The 19,328-nt window shown below is 42.1% G+C and overlaps 1 protein-coding gene across 1 annotated transcript in view; it reads right to left on the bottom strand.

Annotated features, from left to right (window-relative positions):
• efna3b (ephrin-A3b) overlaps nucleotides 1-14,060 on the bottom strand; it is a 65,878-nt gene extending 51,818 nt beyond the window's left edge. The window contains exons 1-3 of the mRNA XM_039619669.1: nucleotides 13,837-14,060; nucleotides 13,619-13,737; nucleotides 13,107-13,319 (exon numbers count right to left, since the gene is read on the bottom strand). Coding sequence (XP_039475603.1) covers nucleotides 13,107-13,216 — 110 coding nt within the window. The 5' untranslated portion in view covers nucleotides 13,217-13,319; nucleotides 13,619-13,737; nucleotides 13,837-14,060. The remainder of the gene's footprint in view (nucleotides 1-13,106; nucleotides 13,320-13,618; nucleotides 13,738-13,836) is intronic.
• Nucleotides 14,061-19,328: the final 5,268 nt, after the last annotated feature.

Below are 19,328 nucleotides of genomic sequence, written 5' to 3'. Positions count from 1 at the left end.
CCGTGGAGCTATGTCACATGTGTTTCCGTTTAAGAAAATGTATCATTTTGAAATAAAATCATCACAGTGATGACATCACTTGACTTCCTGAGACATATTTCCAGACGGTCTATAGAATGTATTGTAATTTTTCTCTTCTATGTCATAATTTCATAAGACACTTTAAGTCACTGGTTTGACCCAAATTTTTTGTAAAAAACAAAAACAGCAAAAAACAGAATACAGAAATTATTATTACTATTAATAACAATAATAATAATATGTTTTTATGTAGAGTAAGCCTCACAGGTTTGATGCCTTTTAGCAGCCATTTTATTAAAAGCATTTTTCCTGAAAATTTGTCACTGCTGTTACATACTTAATGGTAACATCACTGACGCCCATCTATAGAAAAACTTTATCAAAAGCTGTTCACGGAATATTGTAACATAATCCTCCTTTTGTCAGGAACGTTCAAACAAAGTCCGATATGTGTCTCCAAACGGTTCACCGTCTCCTCGATGTTACTGTGTGTGTTTTTTCCTGTCTCAAACAAAATGTGTCACAGACATTGACATGATAATAAAGTTAAATCAATGAAATTATGTTAAAATTAAGGAATGAATCATTACTTATTTTGAAGTATTTTCATTGTTATAGCAAACAGATGGCTGCATAAACCTGACTGGAAATGGTAACATATAATTTCCTGATTTGTTGTATTATTTTTAATATTCAGTGACTCTGGCTACATGTGCTAAAGGTTTAAAGTAACACCAGTGACAAAAAAGTAGAACATGGTGTCTATAAATAAATAAGATTTAAATCTGTCATTTTTGTAAATACATAAAATCAACGAGTTATGTAATAATGCGGTCGAAGTTAATGCCAAAAAAATAAATCAATTCTAAGTAATTTTGGTGTCGCAAAAGCAGATATTCTGCAGAATGACGCAAAAGCAGAGCGCTACCTCAGACGACCTAAAAATACTCTTATCTTTTTTTGCTTTTTTGCACTAGGAGAATGTTATAGTTTGTCATACACACACCTTACAGTTAGATGTTTTTCGCACTTAAAGACAGTTTTGTCATTGATGTTACGATTTGTTCGATCTTTACAAAAAACAATGCCTCTTAATTTTCTGTTAATTTTTTTCTCCTCTAGTACTGAAACTTCACCAAGTTCTGAGGATTTTTCAGTTTATTCATTACTGAGTTTGAAATTTTAGTATCTGAAATTTAACAATACAGCAACAACTAATATAAAATTACAATTTAAGGCTGCAGATTATGATTCGAATCATCAGCTAATCTCTCAATAATTCATGTGTTTCCAACACAATTTCCATCAGCCTAAGGTAATGCTTTGAGGTAAGGTTTTTTTTCAGTCTTCTCATCAGAGATACACATAATGGAATATATAAATAGATCACATTTGAAACTCTAAGCAAATTTTTGCTAAAAATTAATAAACTCCTTTTTTAGCCTACAACATATTAACTGTATTCTTATTGCCAACTTCTGCTCATCCCAAAAGTAGTTAAAATAATTATTTTTAATATTAATGATTTACTTTTTAAAAAAAATAAATCTGAAATACCTTGTTTTTATCCAAAACCAGACACATTTCACACAAGTCCTTAAATGAGAGACAATGAACTGATGAATCATTGTGGATTAATTTCTGTAGAACGAACTGTTTTGGTACAAAGCCACATACACACAAACGCATACCAGTTAAAACTAGTACAGAACCGCTGCATCACATTGGCATTCACCACACAAGTACAACCTGGACAAGATGTGAATACAACAAGAGGAATCCCTCATAAAGAAGCTCTAATAAATGCATACACTTAATACACACACACACGCACTGAGAGCTCATTGTCTGATGTGAAGAGAGACTTGAGAGTAGTAGGATGATGCAGAGGAGGACAATGAGGAGGAGAAGAGGAAGTGATGCCAAGAGGCCGAGCCAACAAGTGAGATGAAGAGGTGGAGGGAGGGCCGAGCAGCAGATACACGGCGAGAGAGAAGAGGAACAGGCTGAAACATCCAAGAGAAGAGTGCAGAGTCTGTAGGACACCATCGATCCAGCTTTGGCAGAAATAGACAACCAGACCAAGAGCAGCACAGGCTCTCTGAGGCACACTGACTGACAGCAGCATGGCTGGCCCTACACACATCAGAACAGCAGGAGCTTTTCATGCTGTACATGAACACTTAACACCCACACACAAGCATCCATGTGTACGCACAAACACATTAACAATGAAGGCACAGATAAAACCACCAGGAAATCACAGGCAAAAAAACTGAGATTGAGACCAACATCAACAGCACGCGCATGCTTGGCAGAACTACTACATATTTTCAGATTTTAAAAAAAATCATACAGCTTGTTTTGTGCAACACCACCTGGAACCAGTTAGCATTACGGCACAACAATCTTTTCAGGCTCATTCCAAAATTAATCCCAAACTTGTAGTCGCGATTTATGCACACAAACAAAAACAGCAAGCTATAGCTACAAATACAAAGCCCAGCTTTTCCTCCCTCATTTCCAAACCAAGTTTCCACTTTAGAACACAACAAAATCTGAGGGCAAATATGTCGTATATCAAATTAAACCTTTTCATTGAAATTTGCCTGATATCATTCGTTTGGATTGTAGGGCCTTGTAAAACGATTAACAGGACACGATCAAAAGCTACAATAATCTGACATGAAATCAATCAGATATAAGTAAGTCGGTTAAGCTTTTCCTGCTGAACATTTTTGGGGATTTTGAGCTAGCGGTCAGAAAACAAGCAATCTGGTGATGTCACATGTGACTTTGGCCTCTATTAAAATGTGACAAGCAAATTTCACTTGTCCTGTTATATCACACAAATTATCTAAGAATATTACACAGTCGATTAGACTTCAGATAATATATTAATTGGTAATGGAAATGTCGATTTAAGTGATTTAAATAACAATGATCTTATTGATATAATTGCATTTCGAAATCTTTTTTAATTAGTGCCAAGGCTGTATAAAAATGAAAAAAAGAGGCTCTGTGTTTTCAGTATACCTGTCACATCACTGATAATGAAAATAAATCACCAGCCCACCTAACCAACAGTACCCTTCAGTAGCCACTTGGGGACGGCTTAAACTGGGAGTCAAACCAATTAGATCAACAGGTTTAAATGTTCAAGCTTAGAGATGATATTAGCATGTTTACAACATGGTTTAACTCACTATTTTTTTATATTCAGGCTTAAAGTTGGGGGTCACACAGTCACACAGTGAGCGGCAGCCGATCCTCGTCTCAGTGAAGCGGCTCTCCCAACAGTGTTTGTGGTTTTAGTGACTTCTGCAGTATTATTAATTATATCAAAAGTAATATGGCCTGTTGGCAGGTGTTCAAGAAGTTTTTGCTTCAGTTTCGAAGAATGAAATTGCTGCTGTTGTTGCTCTGATGTTTAGCGCTGTACGTTGCACCCATTAGCTTGCTATCCAAGCTTGCTATTATTAGCCAATAGCATAGCCCTTCTTTTTCTCTGAATGTGGCTGCTGCTAGCTCCAGAATAACAATATGGTGATGACTCCGGCACTAGGCTGGAAGTTTCAGTGGCTGCATCTTTTATATACAGTCTATGCTCTGCACAGAGATACAGAATGAAGAAAAATGAACCAAAGTGTCATGAATGCAACAACCCTCATTTCAGCCTTATCATCATGCATACATTTTCTGCAGGTGGTTTTGGGACCAAAGCAGTTTGAGTGACTGCTTTGCATTGACCCATCAGACCGGCTGATTGTCAGCTTTACTGACTGGCTGCTGTGGCCATCAGGAGCAGAGTGCTTGTGCAGCGAACATTTCTGCCTCCCTCCCTGGCCTGGCTGGGACTGATTAAAGCCTTCTGCTGAAACAAGGTCATAATTCACTTAGCCATTTCCCAATTTCCGCATAATTACCCTCCTGCTTCACAAACGCTAACACGCATGAACACACCCGCACCCGCACACATTCGCACTGAAGCTCAGACACAAACACATTTCCTCTCTGATTTGTGTCATTACTGAGAAGAGAGTGGTTAAAAGGTTTCAGAGTTGGCCTCTTAGTGACAGCTTAAATGGATAAAACCTCAATTAAAGACTCTCTCCCTCTCTACATGCTGTCTCTCTGTGGATGGAATAAGCATAATTCTGTGTCCTGTGCATTTTGCTGAAGTGAGGACCTTTTTTCCCTACTACCAGGTGCTAAAACAAACCTTCACAGTCAAGACTTTCACACCGTAATTCCTCCTGTCTTACGAAAACCTGTTACAGAGAAGCTAACTTCCCAATAAAAGCTCCCGTCATTCCCTCACAATTCAGATCTGATGATGTTTACGTCTTGACGAGCCGATAACAATATTCATAACTGAAGCTCAACAATAAACATCAACATTTCTACCCAGCGAGCAGTGACAAAAGACACATTTCTCCTTCCCTGCTGCTCCTCTGTATTGTCCTGGCTGGCATCAGCTGATCCCTGGTTTGTGCAGAGTTGGATGAAAACAGCTGCATTTTTCACGTGCAACTGTATTGTCTTTATGCAGAGGAATACTAATTGTCACGTCAGTAGAGTTTATTAACGCTAGACCACTCCGCTCTGTTGTGATCAGGCTCAGCATATGGCCTCAGACTGCCGCTCTGCTGCTATCATTAGCCGCGTCACAAACACACCATTTGAGCATCTGGTGTGTGCGTGCGCGTCCGTGTGTGTCTGTGCAGGAGCTGACAGTCATTATTAGTACCCCCAAAGCCCCTAGAGCGCTGGTGGGGAATAGAATATAGAGAATGCTCACATATACTTCACACATACACACACCAAAACAGCTTGTAAACATCGCAGCCTTGTTATTAGCACCTGATTACACTGCTGGAGCTTAGACATCGGCTCAGAGTATTATGTACGTATCAACAACATCAGGTGCGTGCATCTGTGTTTATGTCTGTGTGTGTTTTGTGTGCTCTGACTCCAGCTCGTCGCTACGGGACTTGTTCTCTGCGGACAATTTGCTCAAATTTAACACATGGGTGGGAAAGATAAATTCTTGTTGCACCCCATAGTTTGCCTAAAATCTACAGATAACAAGGGAAGACGGTCATTCAATAATTTGGCTGTCAAGGAAAAAGGCAATTCATCCGCTTCAAACGGCACCGTTTTAAGTTAAAGCGCTGCGTGACTCGGTGACTCTGATGTGGCCCCTCTTGTTCTTGCAACGTGATTTCTGAGGATACACCTCTTTGCAGTCACCATTTGATTTGTGCTCACACTGCTTCTGTCCTGAGATAAACTGCAGGTTATGCTGAACAGAGCTCGACTTTAAGAGCATAAACAGAAAAGATGATAATGTGTTTGACTGTGTGAACTCGTGTGTGTCATTGTGCAAGTATATCATTTAAATTATAAGGTACGTGGTATGTGATTTGCATCTGTTTAAGCTTAGAAAGTGGTCAAGTTTGAGTCAGTGGTACAGCGGTAAGAAGAACGCAGAGCATTTTTTGTTTTTTTTAATTAAAGTATAACAATGCATATAAGGTTAAATATTTTTGGATTACACTTAGGTGAGAGGCTAGAGTACAAGACCTGTGCCATACCATAGAGTTCACAATAACTATGCAATATAAAAGTGTCATATTGCAACATCATGTGTTTATGTTCAACAACAAGAAACACTCACTGATACAGAAAACAATATGACAAGCCCAGGCATGTCTGAGAGGAAGAGCGCCTAATACGAGAGCTACTTCAGAAACCTCCAACAAAACATGCAAGTAAACTGTTCTTGATAAAGGTCGAAACAACACACCTGTCTTAGTGTATATACACCTTTAGAGCTACAACGTAAAGTTACTTTGGCTGTTGTTAAACTGAACTGTTAAGTCTTGTTTTACTTTTACTTAAAATTCCGAGGGGCACTTTTGTGCTTTCATTTGAGTGACGCTGTGTCACTGTGTTTAATGCTGTGTCACTACTATTGTAATATAATGCTGCTGCCAGCACCTTGTTTCAATAGATTCCCACTTCAAAGTAGAAACGGTGACATCAGTGACAGCATCTTATTGGAAATGAAGGATGAAAAATGCCCTTCATTTACTTATAAATTCTGCTGCCTGCAAGCATCAATGAATCATTGTTCATTAAGTTTTTCTGTATCATCAGAAATATCATTATTGCAATTTTCTTTTTAGGTATCATGATGTAAATTTGAGACTATATTGGGGCTATGTTGCCCGCCTCTCCAGACAACACAGAAATGGAAATTGTGAACAACAGATTTCGATTTTCTTGTAGTAAGACTATTTCTCTGTTGAGGACCACAGAAGAGTTACTGTAATTCAAAAACACTGAGAGTAAGTAACGGGTGAGCTGACTCATATTTGTCCCTGGCTGTATTTCAGATCCTATTTTGGCTGCAATCTCTTGTGCTTTGCTACAAAAGCAATCCCACTGTTACTATAACACAGTGCAGTTTAGCAGTGAGTGTTGGACAGTGAGTAGAGTGAGACGAGTGAGATGGAGGAAAGAATTTGCACCACATTTTGAGATCACCCAATTTTCACACCTGGCCAGAGCTCAGGTGTGGCTGTCAGATTGTTGCTTTAGGAAAGTTGCATTAATTGGACAACACTCGCCCACCGTGTCTGAACACCTGAGCGGTGCTTTTAATCACTTTAAGACTGTCCAGACAGCACTTCTGTGAGAGTTTACAGTGGCCTTAACACAGAACACAGCAAGAAAAGCAATCGCTCACACTCTCAGTCCCATCTTTGGTTAGACTGCAGTGGCTGGCATGTGGCTGGAAGCACCAATAAGGAAACGCATGCACGTTCCAAATGCCACACGAGCCCCAGCCTAGAATATTTTTTTAAATAACAGCTTCTAAAGAAATTAATCTCAGGTTGATGCATGATTTGAGCCACACCACTGGCTCTGTTGCATGATCAAGCTTTTCTACTCTGTTATTTAAATCAGCTTTTCTTAGTCAAACTGATTTTTTTAAATGATATTTTAAACATCAGTGTGGCTATTAGCACAGAATTTCCCCAAAAATATGGGCTTCCTTCATAAATGTACATGCACATTCCAGTAGATGTAGAAATATACTGAAGCAATTAAAACCAACTTTAAGTTACAGACTGGATGGAACACTACTATACTAGTGTGATTAAATCTTTTGCTAAAGGCAAATAAATCTGGAAATTATGTGGGATGCGTTATTGATTATACCCACTGACCTACAAAGCTTCAATACCAATCACTGTTTGTAACACTGGATACAATGAAAGAGGTTTCTGTGTCCCAAATATGTGTTTGTTTTTATATGTCAGTCATTAATCACATAGGTCACTCATCCAAGAATCAGCACTGACAATTTCCAAGTAGATCGATATCACATTATCAATACATACTGGTCGTATGTGGATTAGCCTTGATGTTTTGGCCAAATGATGCACATTAGGATGCAACAGAAGTTCTTATATATACCAAAAGTCAGTTGACTTACTGTCTATAATAAATACTGACTTATTCAGTATTTCTTCACGACAACGTTTGTGTAAAAACGCAGATGAAATTTAAAACTGACTCGGTTTGCAACAATACAGCATTTATGTGCAGCTCACTGCAGCCCACCAAGCTACACCTCCACCTCCCATGAGGTTGACAACCAAAAATAAATTCTCAACCAGTTAGAAACACTGGTAGTAATGTGGTTTCCTGTATTTATAATCCTTGTTTTCTGGCCACTGTTCCAAATAAATATCAAACACATGCACCAGTTTTTAATTTTTCCTGGTCATAAAAATAGGCATATTCTTTCTGGATCGATAGTTTACTTTTCTTACCGAGATTGTGTAGGAAGATTAATTTAGCAAAGACTGCTTAACTCAGCTCTGAGGTGAAAGCATTTCTACTCCCCAACAACACTGTGTTGGTAATTCTAACAGGGAATCTAAAAGGCTGTGCTAACCACTGAGCCACCAGAACAAGATCAGCAGTCACATAAATCAATACCAATCCTGGGTCAGACATTTGTACCTGTGAGACCTTTACTTTTTGCCAGGCTTGATCACAATTGCCGGACTCACAGTGACTCTCAGATGTGTGTTAGTAGAATTAAAGCTGTAAAATTCCCCCACACATCGCCCCCCCAAAAAGCTCTTTTTGAATCCAACCATTACAGTGACCAGTTAGTGCTAAACCCAAGGCCGAGCAAGCACGAACACTTAACATCAGTACTTCATTTTCACAGCAATGCTTCCGATTAGTCGACGGTGTAAGCAAGACAACATTTGAGGAAATGAAAGGGCCAATCGAGATGCAGAAAAAAAGAAAAAAAAAACATGGTGGGCTCGATTTTTCAGGATTTTTGAGTGTTTCATGTGTGAGCTTTGAGAAAGATGCACGGCAAATGGCTTTGGTCAACATTTCAAAGCGTAAAAGAGGAGAGGAGAGAAGAAACAGGAAGAAAGTGTAGGTGGGGTAAGCTGAAGAAGAACTCAAAACAATGCAACATACTTTCTAGCACATGCAGTTCAAGTTAATTTGAAATGTGGCATAAAATCGACGTTAAACCAAAATACCACCACCTTATGAGTGCTTTCAGGAGAATGAGAGAAAGACACACAGGTGGACACACACCCTTTATATCTGGCTCATCTGCAAAGTTAAAAAAAAAAAATTGAGAGGAAAACCATTCATTTATTTTCCTCCTTTGCATCTCTTATTGCTCCTCTCACCTACCAAGCAATAACTGTCCAATCAGAAAAAATGACTGCAGCATGCACACGCATATATAAAGAGTGAGGAGCAGCGCAGGACAGAGAAGACCACTGAATCTTATTACGCAAACAGGAGTCATCCATCACACAGGTGTTCCCTATTGCTTTTAATTAATGACATCTCTGTGTGAACGTCTGACACCACGCATGGACACACACTCACACCTGTACACCGTGTGGCCTCATGATTCGTTACTAATGAACAGTCTGATCAATGTGTCTATAGCACAGTTAGAACCCTGTGTGAGGCTTTTGCTGCAAGGGTGCATTAACACACATCACAGCTGTGGCACCTCAAACATCACGGATAGATGGGTCGTACACACACATGCACGCCACGGGTCTGGTGATTGTGAGTAATACTCTTCTTTGTGCAGCTACTTATAAATGTAAATGCTGTTGTCCCGAGTAGGGCTCAGAGACCGATAGTTTTGTGTTGCTGTCGAGGAGAGTGTTGATTGGCCTGCTCAACCCTCCCGTCTGTCTTAGAGTCTCCCTCTTTCTTTCTCAGGCACAGCTGCGTGTACGAACTCGCCGTGTGGACCAGGGCACCGGCCGGGCATTATTATCATCATTATTATGAAGGCCGCCCTGTCCGTGCCCTATTACAATTCAACACAGCATCCACCTGAATTCGTCCTCCCTTCTCCAACCAGTCTCGCAGTGTTTCTCTCTCTCGCTGCCTCAGTCTTATATTCCTGGCATTATTTCTCTCCTGCCTTGCGTGACGTGTCTCTGTGCACTCCGACAAGCCGGATGAATATAAAACAAGTTCCACCTTGGCATCGATTACCACACATGCACATGTGCATTGGTATGAGGAGTAAAATCTCCATGCAACAGCTGGCTTTATTCCAGAGGTATGCGTAGAGGTGACAGTATCATGAACAAACACACACACAAGCACGCACAGAAACGCACACACATAACGCACACGTAATGCCTACAGTTTCTTATGCGTTTGTTTACCCGCAGCCTAATCGCTCGAAAAATATACAACTGATAAATTAAGAGATATCAGCAGATATCTATTATGCAAATCAGTTAACTGCTGTGTTATTAAATTACACGCATACACATGTATAGCCACGGACACGCTCGCGTACGCGCACGCTCACACTCGCAGCAGTGGTTAATTGCCAGGTGGTGGAAGATAATGTGTGATTTAACGGACTGATGGATTTGTTTTTGTTTCGGTCACCCATCGATGAACACAGACATCTGTAACAGGGCAAACACACATGCATACACTCATTCTCACACACACACGCAAAAAAATATGCACACCGTTACACACACATTCGTGCCCAGGGATATCAGTGACAAGTGACTGATAGGCAGTGGCACCAGCCTTTGTGTGAGGCGCAAACGTGGGAAATGATCCATCTTATAGAAGTTAAAAAAGTACACAGCAGCGATGTGTGTGTTTTTACGCGCACACACAAAGCTGCATGTAAGTGGGCGAGCTAGCATGCGCACAAATGTAGGCCTGCAGACCCACGTTTCTGCAAGCGTGTGTGTGTGTGTGAAATAGTTAATGCTTGGTAACAGTCTCAGCCTGTCTCTTGTGGTTGATGAGTGGCTTGGGGTCAGAAGCTGGTTGAGAAACTGCTGGGTCCTGAGGCTTTACAATGTGTTTACCACTCAATCTGACAGCAATACTACAGCTTATTATTGGCCCTCTAAACCTCCACACTACACTGCAAGTTAGAGAAACTCCAGGGAGGCGGATCGCCAACGGCTAAAGACACGCCAGCCAACCTTACAAATGTCGGATGTTGTGCTGTTGAGTGCAGAGATTAAAATAAATGCTGGAAATAGGATCTGCGCTGCAGAAAAATGGTTCAGTAGTGAATGAAAGAGTAGATTAGACAGGCTCTCCTGCCGTTTATCTGTCTTTTATGTCCCACTGTCCATGGCCCCTTTGTCTCCTAACTCACTAAGTAGGCTGAATTGAAAAAGTTAGCCCCACTCACTGCTCGTGCATTGTCATTGTGCATGTGTGCAGTGAGAACGAGAAAGAGAGAAAAAGACGGGGAAGATCAGGGATGAGGCAGGTCCACTGAGATGCGGCTTGTTCTTTAATTAAACACAGTCTTTTATAAAAGACTCACACTGCAGGGGCTAAGAATATTCTGCCACTGGGATGAAAACAGTAAAGGCAGGGAACCTGCCGAGAAAGAGAAGACTGACTGCTGGGCTCTGCAGTGCTCCAGTCCTGGACAGTAGGGTTAAAGGTTAGGCTGCTCCAGACTGCTTGAGTTCTTGCCCTGCTTTTTCTAAAAAAAAAAAAAAAGAACAAAAAAAAGAAAAAAATGACAGCACACTGAATTTACAACAAAAAAAATCAGCTGAAATTGCTTAATTGAGTTTGCACTTCACCAAGGTTAACGCAGCTCACGTTACATCGAGCTGATTGAGCCGAGGTCTGGGGTTCACGTCTCGCCTTTCCTTTATGCCTTTAAGCGCGTTTCTTTTCCCTGCGTTTTACCTAAATCAACTTCTGTCTCTTATATGAAAAGCGAAGGTGGAATTTCATTAGCATTTATTATCAAATTTTTATAGAGGGTGGAAAAAAATATAGAAATTGAATATGAGCACCTTCCACGCGGGAGGTGCTTGGAGAATAAATATCGGCTAAAATGCATTAGCAGCAACTGTGCGTGCAATATCACTCTCTCTAAAATGTGCAGAGATTATTTTCTTACTTTCAGGAAAACTAATATTGTTTCCACTCACGTCACAACGAATATCCTCATACCTTCTGCGTCTATTACTTCACGCAGCATTTTGTGTGTAGTAATTCTGCTGCGAGGTATAAATACACCTGCCTCTCTTTGTTTTATTCCACGTTGTAAACTAAAATCACTGGCCTTGAGTAACCGTTGGCGGGCAGACTCATTCATCCTCCTTAAAATAAAACAACGGCGTATTTTCCAACCTTTCACTTTGTTTATGCTTTTAATAAGCACAGTCATAAAAGAACCGCTATTTATCCGACTGCTCATTCGAGGAGGTCTGTAAATTCTGTGGAAGAGGTAAATATCACATGCTGAGCTGCTCTGAGGGACACCTGGTATCCGAAACACTTTGTGCACAAAGACAGGATTCACTGCAAGATGGAGCGCGAAAAGGTAGGTGTGTTCTCCTCTGTACTTCTGACACATAAAGCTGTGATTTTCTGACATTACTGAGACCAGCCGACTATATTAAATCTAACAACTTACTACAAATATGGCTTCCACGTTTCATCTGTGTTAATTCAAACACAGGACAAAGTGCCTGTAGGCCATGTTGAAACATGGCTGTTAAAACATGCAACATTTTACTATAAATTCTACCAGAAACATAAAACCAGAGTGTGTTGCAGCAGACTGACACTTCATTCTCAAGAATCCAGTGGCAGAGCCCTGGACTCAAGAGGAAAGTATTAGAAAGGCAGCTTTCCAAAAAAAAAAGGGAAAAAAAGAAGAAAGACGAGAGAGAGAAAAAGCTTTTTCACTTGATTCGAGATAGGGGCGAGGAGCGAGGGATTAGGAGGATAACAAAAAGGCCAACGGACTGAGTGTAAACAAGAAAGGGGGTTAGGAAGGGATAGAAGGAGAGAGCAAGTTGGAGAGGGAGCGGGAAGGAGAGATTGAATAGTGACACTGCTACAACACAATGGGGTCAGGATGAAGAAGTGCTCCTAATTGAACCAGATAGAGGAGAAGACAGAGAGAAAAAGCCCTGAAAGACTGAGAGAGGAGAGCAAGGCAAGAGAATCACATGTGATTTTCTTCCTTTTCTTCTCTCTGTTCTCATCCACCATAGGTGTAGCAGAGACGGGGAGAAAAGGAGGGGGTAAAATGTTACAAGCAGAGATTGGTGGCGGAGTGGGGAACAGAAACCAAATATGTCTGACCAGTTGTGCAACAGAAGGTGTTGAAAAGATGGTTTGGAGCCACCTTGACTTCACAGCAGGGGTCTGACAGAGCTGTTTGGGGCTCAAAAATAGCTTAGGAGAAACGTGAGAGGCCTGCTTAAACAGTGCCTGTGGATCTACATCATTTCTTCCATTAAGTTAAAAAAAAGACAGACAGAGAAGGTGACTGCTGCAAGGCTGATAGAGGCTTTAGATCCATGTAAGCAAGGCTCACAAGAGAAATAAACAACTGATGAAGTTCAAGTGTGATGGTACAAATACGTCAGCTCGGGCCAGACAGAGCACATCATTTTCTTCCCTTTAGAGGGGGCAGATTAAGAGAAATAGTAGACACACACAAACACACACTGGTAAACATAGGAAGAATGGGGTCTTACTGTATGTTAGAGCTGTTCCAGTAAACGGTATGCCTGTTGGCTGACACCTGGAGCAGGTTCGCCCAGGTGAGACTCGTTAGCACCCAGAGAGACAGCGCTACCAGAGCCATGCTCTCGGCTCCTCTCTCGGCCTCCGATCCTTTGGTCTCTCCGGCCACACTCTCGGTCCCTTCACCCCACCAACCAACGCGACTCAAACATCCCAGCAAATGCCTAACAGACGGGAGAGGGGGAAAACAGATGCTTCATGCATTCATACAAAACGTTCAAAGTCCATACCTGATGTAGTAAATAAGTGTTGGAAAAACTCAAAAGTCTATAGCGCTGTAAAGTGACTGAGAACCCTCCCCTCCTCCGTAAACCAGACCTCCTTCCCTCCCTCCCCAACAAATCCTGGGGGCTTCAAGTGAAAAAAAAAAAAAAAAAAAAAAAAAAAACGGGGGGAGGGGGGGTATTGTCCGTATGTGCGGTCCCCCCTGCTTTTTCTGACTGAGCTGATCCTCTCTTCTCACCGGGAACTGCTGCTTGTGAGCCCGCCAGAGGAGTGTGGGAGGACGGTACTGGGTCCAAACAGGAGGTCGGTCTTTCGTTGAGCACCAAACAGCCCGGTGCGCCGGGAAAGAGTTACGTGCTGCAGATGTGGAAGGAAAAAAACAAGGCTCAGGCTACTGAAGAAAAAAATGAAGGATGAAAAAACGATGCAAAAATAAAAGACACTGAGCAAGTCCACCTCTTTTTGTCCCTAACTGTTCTTTTTCTTCTTTGTCAGGATGCTACTGCAGTTCTTTTCCGTCCAAGGATCCGAGAAACGCAAAGCACGCCACTGAGCTCTATTATCGCTGCAAACAATTCAAGCAGCCAGTTTCATTAGGTCTTCAAGACTCTTTCCGACAACCATCCTTTACGGTGAGCACCCTGCCCACCCGTCTCTCTCCCTTCTCTCTCTCTCCTCCTTCTCCGCCTCTCTCTGTTTGGTAGGCAGCACTCGTTCACTTTTTAACTCCACCCCCCGCGAGCGACAGAAGCGCATTCCTCCAATATTGTGGCCGAGCTGCAGTCCATCAGGCATCACTGCAACTTTAAGTTTTTTCTTCTTCTTTTTTTGGTCAACTATTCGACCTCCACCGATGGCGTGAAAGTAAAAAGCTCCGAATCCCCCTCGGTGCCAGAGAAGTCTGCAGCGACCATCTGTATTTATACCCCCTCACCGCACTCAAACACACACATCGAAGGACGTGTGTGCGTGTGTGTGTGTATCCGTGAGTTGTCGGATGTTTCCGTTTATTACAAAAGCCAAAAACACGCATACACTGGCGCACTTGCAGGCCTATTCTCCACAACTGCCCGTCTTTGATCCCCAGACACTGTAAGTCAGTTTAATACAGCGCTGTTGGACCATCATCTGCTATTCTGTTATTGGTGCAGCGCACGCAGGCTCGTCCGTGCGCTGCAGGCACTAATACACAGAAAATATACAAACTGTACCCTTGCAGATAAGTCATGTGCCTCCGTAACATGAAGTTTCAGCCTTTTTTTAAATGCATAAATAGATCACATCCAGACAGTGTCTGATAGATGCTGAGTTCTTTGCATGTCCTGCAGGGACAAGGTATAATCCCCTCCCCACCACGACCACCACTTTCACCTCCACTGACACAACCATGTGTTTAAGGTGTGTGTGATACAGAGAGAGAGGGAGACCAGACAGGAAAGGAGACACGTGGAGAGAGGGAGAGAAAGAGAGAAATTGCAGGTAGGAGAAAGATTGTTACAGTTTTCTAGCTGCCTGCTGGGAATGAGTTGGTTAAGGATAAGTCAGAATGATTTATTGGGAGAAAAAAGGAGGGAAATGGGAAGAAGGGGCCCAAGAAAGAGAGAGAGAGGGATGAAATGCCATTGGGGAATCCCTCTGTCTTCTCCGGTACTTCCACCCTTTTCACAAGCTGTCCATTTTATCCCCCTCTGTCTCTGTCCATCCTTGCTTCCTCTTCTCCTCACCTTTTTCCCCCTCAGATTTCAGATGAAAATTCTCTGCTCTGTGTGCAACCTTCTACCTGGTAGTTTGCTTCTGTCTTTTGTTAGCTCTGTTTCTGGTGGTGTCCAGCTTCTCTCTCCATCTCTGTTACATCAAGGAGGCTGTTTTTTTTTAATAAGCACTCCTTTTCCTTTTCTCCTTGCCCCTCTGTCTATCATTCTTCCTCAGCCTGTCCAGTTCATAGATCTTGTTAGACAGTGTAGTATCACAGCAGCACAGGCAAACATCTGGTGCAGTTAATTAGTGAATATTTGGTCTCGTATTCAATCTTTCTGCCTTAATTTTAAAAGACTGGTGCTTGAACTTTGAGAAAATGATATTCTTTCAGCGAGTCAGGTTAGTCTGTGTGCTAAATATGAAAAAGGTTATTTTCAGCTCAGCATAAATTGTGCTTTCTTCTGAAGCCCCCCTCCTTTGTTTTGTTTTTTTCTCTACCTGCCCACTTTTAATTGCATGCAGCCACCATGATAGAAAACAATAAAAAAAAGTTTTAAAAATTTTCAGATTTTGTGCTAAGCTAACTGCTGACTAGCATCGTAATCAGCAGTCAGATATATTTCATTTTTCACAAAATAAGTACATTTCCCAAGTTATTATCGCACAGCCTTTATGATGTTGAACAGATGCAATATTAAAAACTCGAGGGACACTTATTAGCTTTTTCTGGGGGTTTAACTTCCATCTCATTGCTTCTTTATTGCAAATGAAATTTGTTCAGGTGTTATTGTGTAACCTCACAGTGGGGGAAATAATCTTTTGATCCCCTGCTTAATTTGTAAGTTTGCTCACTTACAAAGAAATGAACAGTGTCTAATTTTAATGCTGGGTTCGGTTTAATGGAAAAAGAATAGCAGCCGAATCGCCCTCGGTCTGAAGCTCCTTGCAAGATCTTACCTCATGGGGCGAGGGTGATCGTGACGAAATGAGAAAGATGGTGGATCAGCTCAAAACTACACAGGAGGAGCTTATTTGTGATCTGAAGGCAGTTAGGACTAAAGTCACCTAGAACACCAATGGTAGCACACTATGTCGTATAGATCGAAACCTTCACTGCCTGCAAGATCCTCCTGGTCTAGAAACCCACATACGTGCCCGTCTTTGCCACTGAACGTCTGAATGATTCACAGGAAGCTTGGGAGAAAGTGCCGTAGTGAGGTGAAACTAAAAAGCATGCTCTTTGGCATCAACAAGACACCTTGTGTTTGGAGCAAGAGAAATGCTGAATATGGCCCAGAGAACGCTATCCCCACAGTCAAGCACAGAGGTGGAAACATTATGCTTTGGGTCTGTTTTTCTGATAAGGGTACAGGATGACTTCACTACTAATGGACGGGGCCATGTGCCGTATGAACCTCATTCCCACAACCAGAACACTGAAGATGGGTCATGGGTGGGTATTCCAGCATGAAAATTATCCAAAACATACCACCAAAGTGAGAAGAGCAATGGCTAAAGAAGAACAATAAGGTCATTTAATGGCCTAGTCAGCCTCCAGACCTCAGTCCTAGACAAACTCTGTGGAGGGAGCTGAAGCTGTGAGTTGCCGCCAAGAAACCGAAAAGATTTAGTTTCTGTAAAGAGGAGTGGGCCAATATCCCTCCTGAGATGTGTACAAACCTAGTGACCAACTACAAGAAGTGTCCTACAGCTGTGCTCGCCAACAAGGTTTCTTTCATCAAGTACAAAGTCATGATTTGCTTGGGGATCAAATACTTACTTCACTCAATGATATGCAAATCAATTTATAACTTTTATGTAATGTGGGGTTTTTTTTCTAGATTTTTAGATGATTTTCTGTCATAAAAATAGAGACTGTTCATTTCTTTAGAAGTGAGCAGAAGTGATCAAATAATTATTTCTCCCAGTCATTAAAAACATAAACAGTTCAAGATGTTTCCCCCTATAAGGTGGGATGTGTAACACGATTAAAAGACTCGAATATTTGTGAAACGTGCATCTTTAACAGCAGCGTGTGGTTTATCCAATCTGTATTTCTTCAGTAACAAAAACACTGAATATTTTAAATTGGTTTATTGAGAACGGAAAAAAGGTTACTATAGAAGTAAGTGAGGAAATCTAAATCATCAGTTAGGTAAAAATATCTCATCCTATAGCACATGGGTGACTGAGTGTATACAGGCTACAAGATACTGGCAGTAAATATCTTATATGACTGTGTTTGAAAGGAAACTATAAATCAAGAAGACAAAGTTGTCCCTCACAGAGGCACGCTTTTGGTCCTTTTTTGAATAATAAAAATTCGGTTTCTCGCTTTTCCATTTGGTTTCCCTTAAACAGACGCTGACATGCTCTGTTTCAGCAAACGCCCCTGTCAATTCTAATCATCCAGGTTGGATTTTTCAGGCGTGGGTTGCAGTGCTATTGGATTACTTTTGTATTGGGGTTATTATGAGAAACGACCTCGGGGCTGACTGCATGCGGTGACACAGAGGCTCTTATGACATTTCCAACCCATAGCCGGCCAACAACACATCTGTCAAGGGCTTCTTTCTGAAACCTCGAAATCTAATCGGAGCTTTCTCATAGCACTGATAATTGGATATTAGGCCCCTATAGGGCTCACATCCCTCTCCTGGGGCACCAGGAAGTAAGCACTGCAGAGATGAATTCAGCAGGGCTCTTGTATGTGCATGAACATCATGTGAATATACAGCAAAGCCTTTTTTTTGTTGAATACTTTTGTTCTGATGGCATTCTTGAACTGGGAGTCCCTTTCTCACTCTGCCTCCTGCTCGCTCCGTTTCTTGGCCTGCTTCGCTGTTCACTGTTGTGTTAGTAAATTGTACTGACACTCCTCCCGCCTCCTCCCGCTCCCTCACCACCTCTGCTGTTCTCCCTCCCTCCCTGTCCCTCTCTCACCCGACTGACTGACACGAATTTTCAATTTCTCTGTTTACCTTTCACCGCTGTGCCTAAAACAACACTGGTACAGCCTAAGAGCAAGGAGGAGAAGACCGGGGGAGTGTGTGTGAGGAGTGGAGATGGAGATGACTACGGAAGAGTGTCGTAGGAGGGAAAAAAAGTGGGGGAGAGAAGGAAAGGTGCCACTAAGATTGGATGAGGAAGAGGGGGTGGATGCCAAAAAAAATGAAAGAGGTGCAAAAAGAGAGAACGGGGCTTTCTATGTGTTTTGGTTGGAGGGGAATCCAAGGGGGAAAGAGGAAGAAAAAGGAGTGAGGGGTTAAGGGAAGGAGAAGGGGAGCTGATACTTTCGAGCAGTCACGCAAACTGATCCCGAGGAGGACGCAGGAGATGAGAGAGAAGAGGAGTAAAGAGAGGGAGAGGGACTGAGAGAGTGGAAGCCAGGGTTGGGAGAAAAAGTTAGATGGGGCACAGAACATTAGGAGTGCAATGAGATATAGAGAGTGGGGGTGGCGGGTGGGGGGGTGTAGAGATTTATAGAGGTACAGAAAGAGGGAGAGGACAGCAAGAGTGATGTGTGGAGAGAGGGTTTTTTAAGACGACGGAGAGATGGAGGAAGAGGGGGTAGAGAGGGCGTATATAGAAAGAGAGAAAGAAAGAGAGAGCTCAGAATAGATACGCTCTCAACGGCATGAAATATTGAACGAAGGAGACGAACACAAGGAGGGGCGAAGAAAATGGAGGGCCTGATAAAGACAAATACAATCGTTTTGTGTGTGTGTTTATATGTGTGTGTGCGCGCGTGTTGTTTTGGAGACAGAGGAAGATGAGAGGGAAGAAGAGTAGGTGACAAGAATATGAAGAATAGTCGCTTGTGGCTGGAGACCATCACACACGCGTGTACACACACGCACACACACACACACGAGTGCACGCACCGATGTTGCTTTGAGTTTAGATTACTCCCATGTGTGGTGGAGCTGGAGTGGAATTTGGTGGTGTTGAAAATATCACACTGCAGAATACGTTTCATCACTACTTGCACCATCCCAACACACACTCAAGCGCCCATACGCACTGGCACACGTGCACCCCCACCCCACTCGCACATACACACACACACACATGCGCGCGCACCCCACTCCCACATCCTTTGATCTCACTTCTCACTGATCTTCTCCCCTTCCATGTCAAATATTTAGGCTGCGTTTGGCAGGTTTGACGAAAATTACCATGGAGAAATGATTTTATTTATTTAACTTCCACATCATCAGAAGTCAGTGTCAGTAGCTGAGAGAGGGATG

This window comes from Oreochromis aureus, linkage group 11 (genome assembly GCF_013358895.1).
Source record: "Oreochromis aureus strain Israel breed Guangdong linkage group 11, ZZ_aureus, whole genome shotgun sequence".
Classification (NCBI taxonomy): Eukaryota; Metazoa; Chordata; class Actinopteri; order Cichliformes; family Cichlidae; genus Oreochromis; species Oreochromis aureus.
Note: the sequence above shows the minus strand (reverse complement) of the source record. Positions and strands in the feature narration are given on the sequence as shown.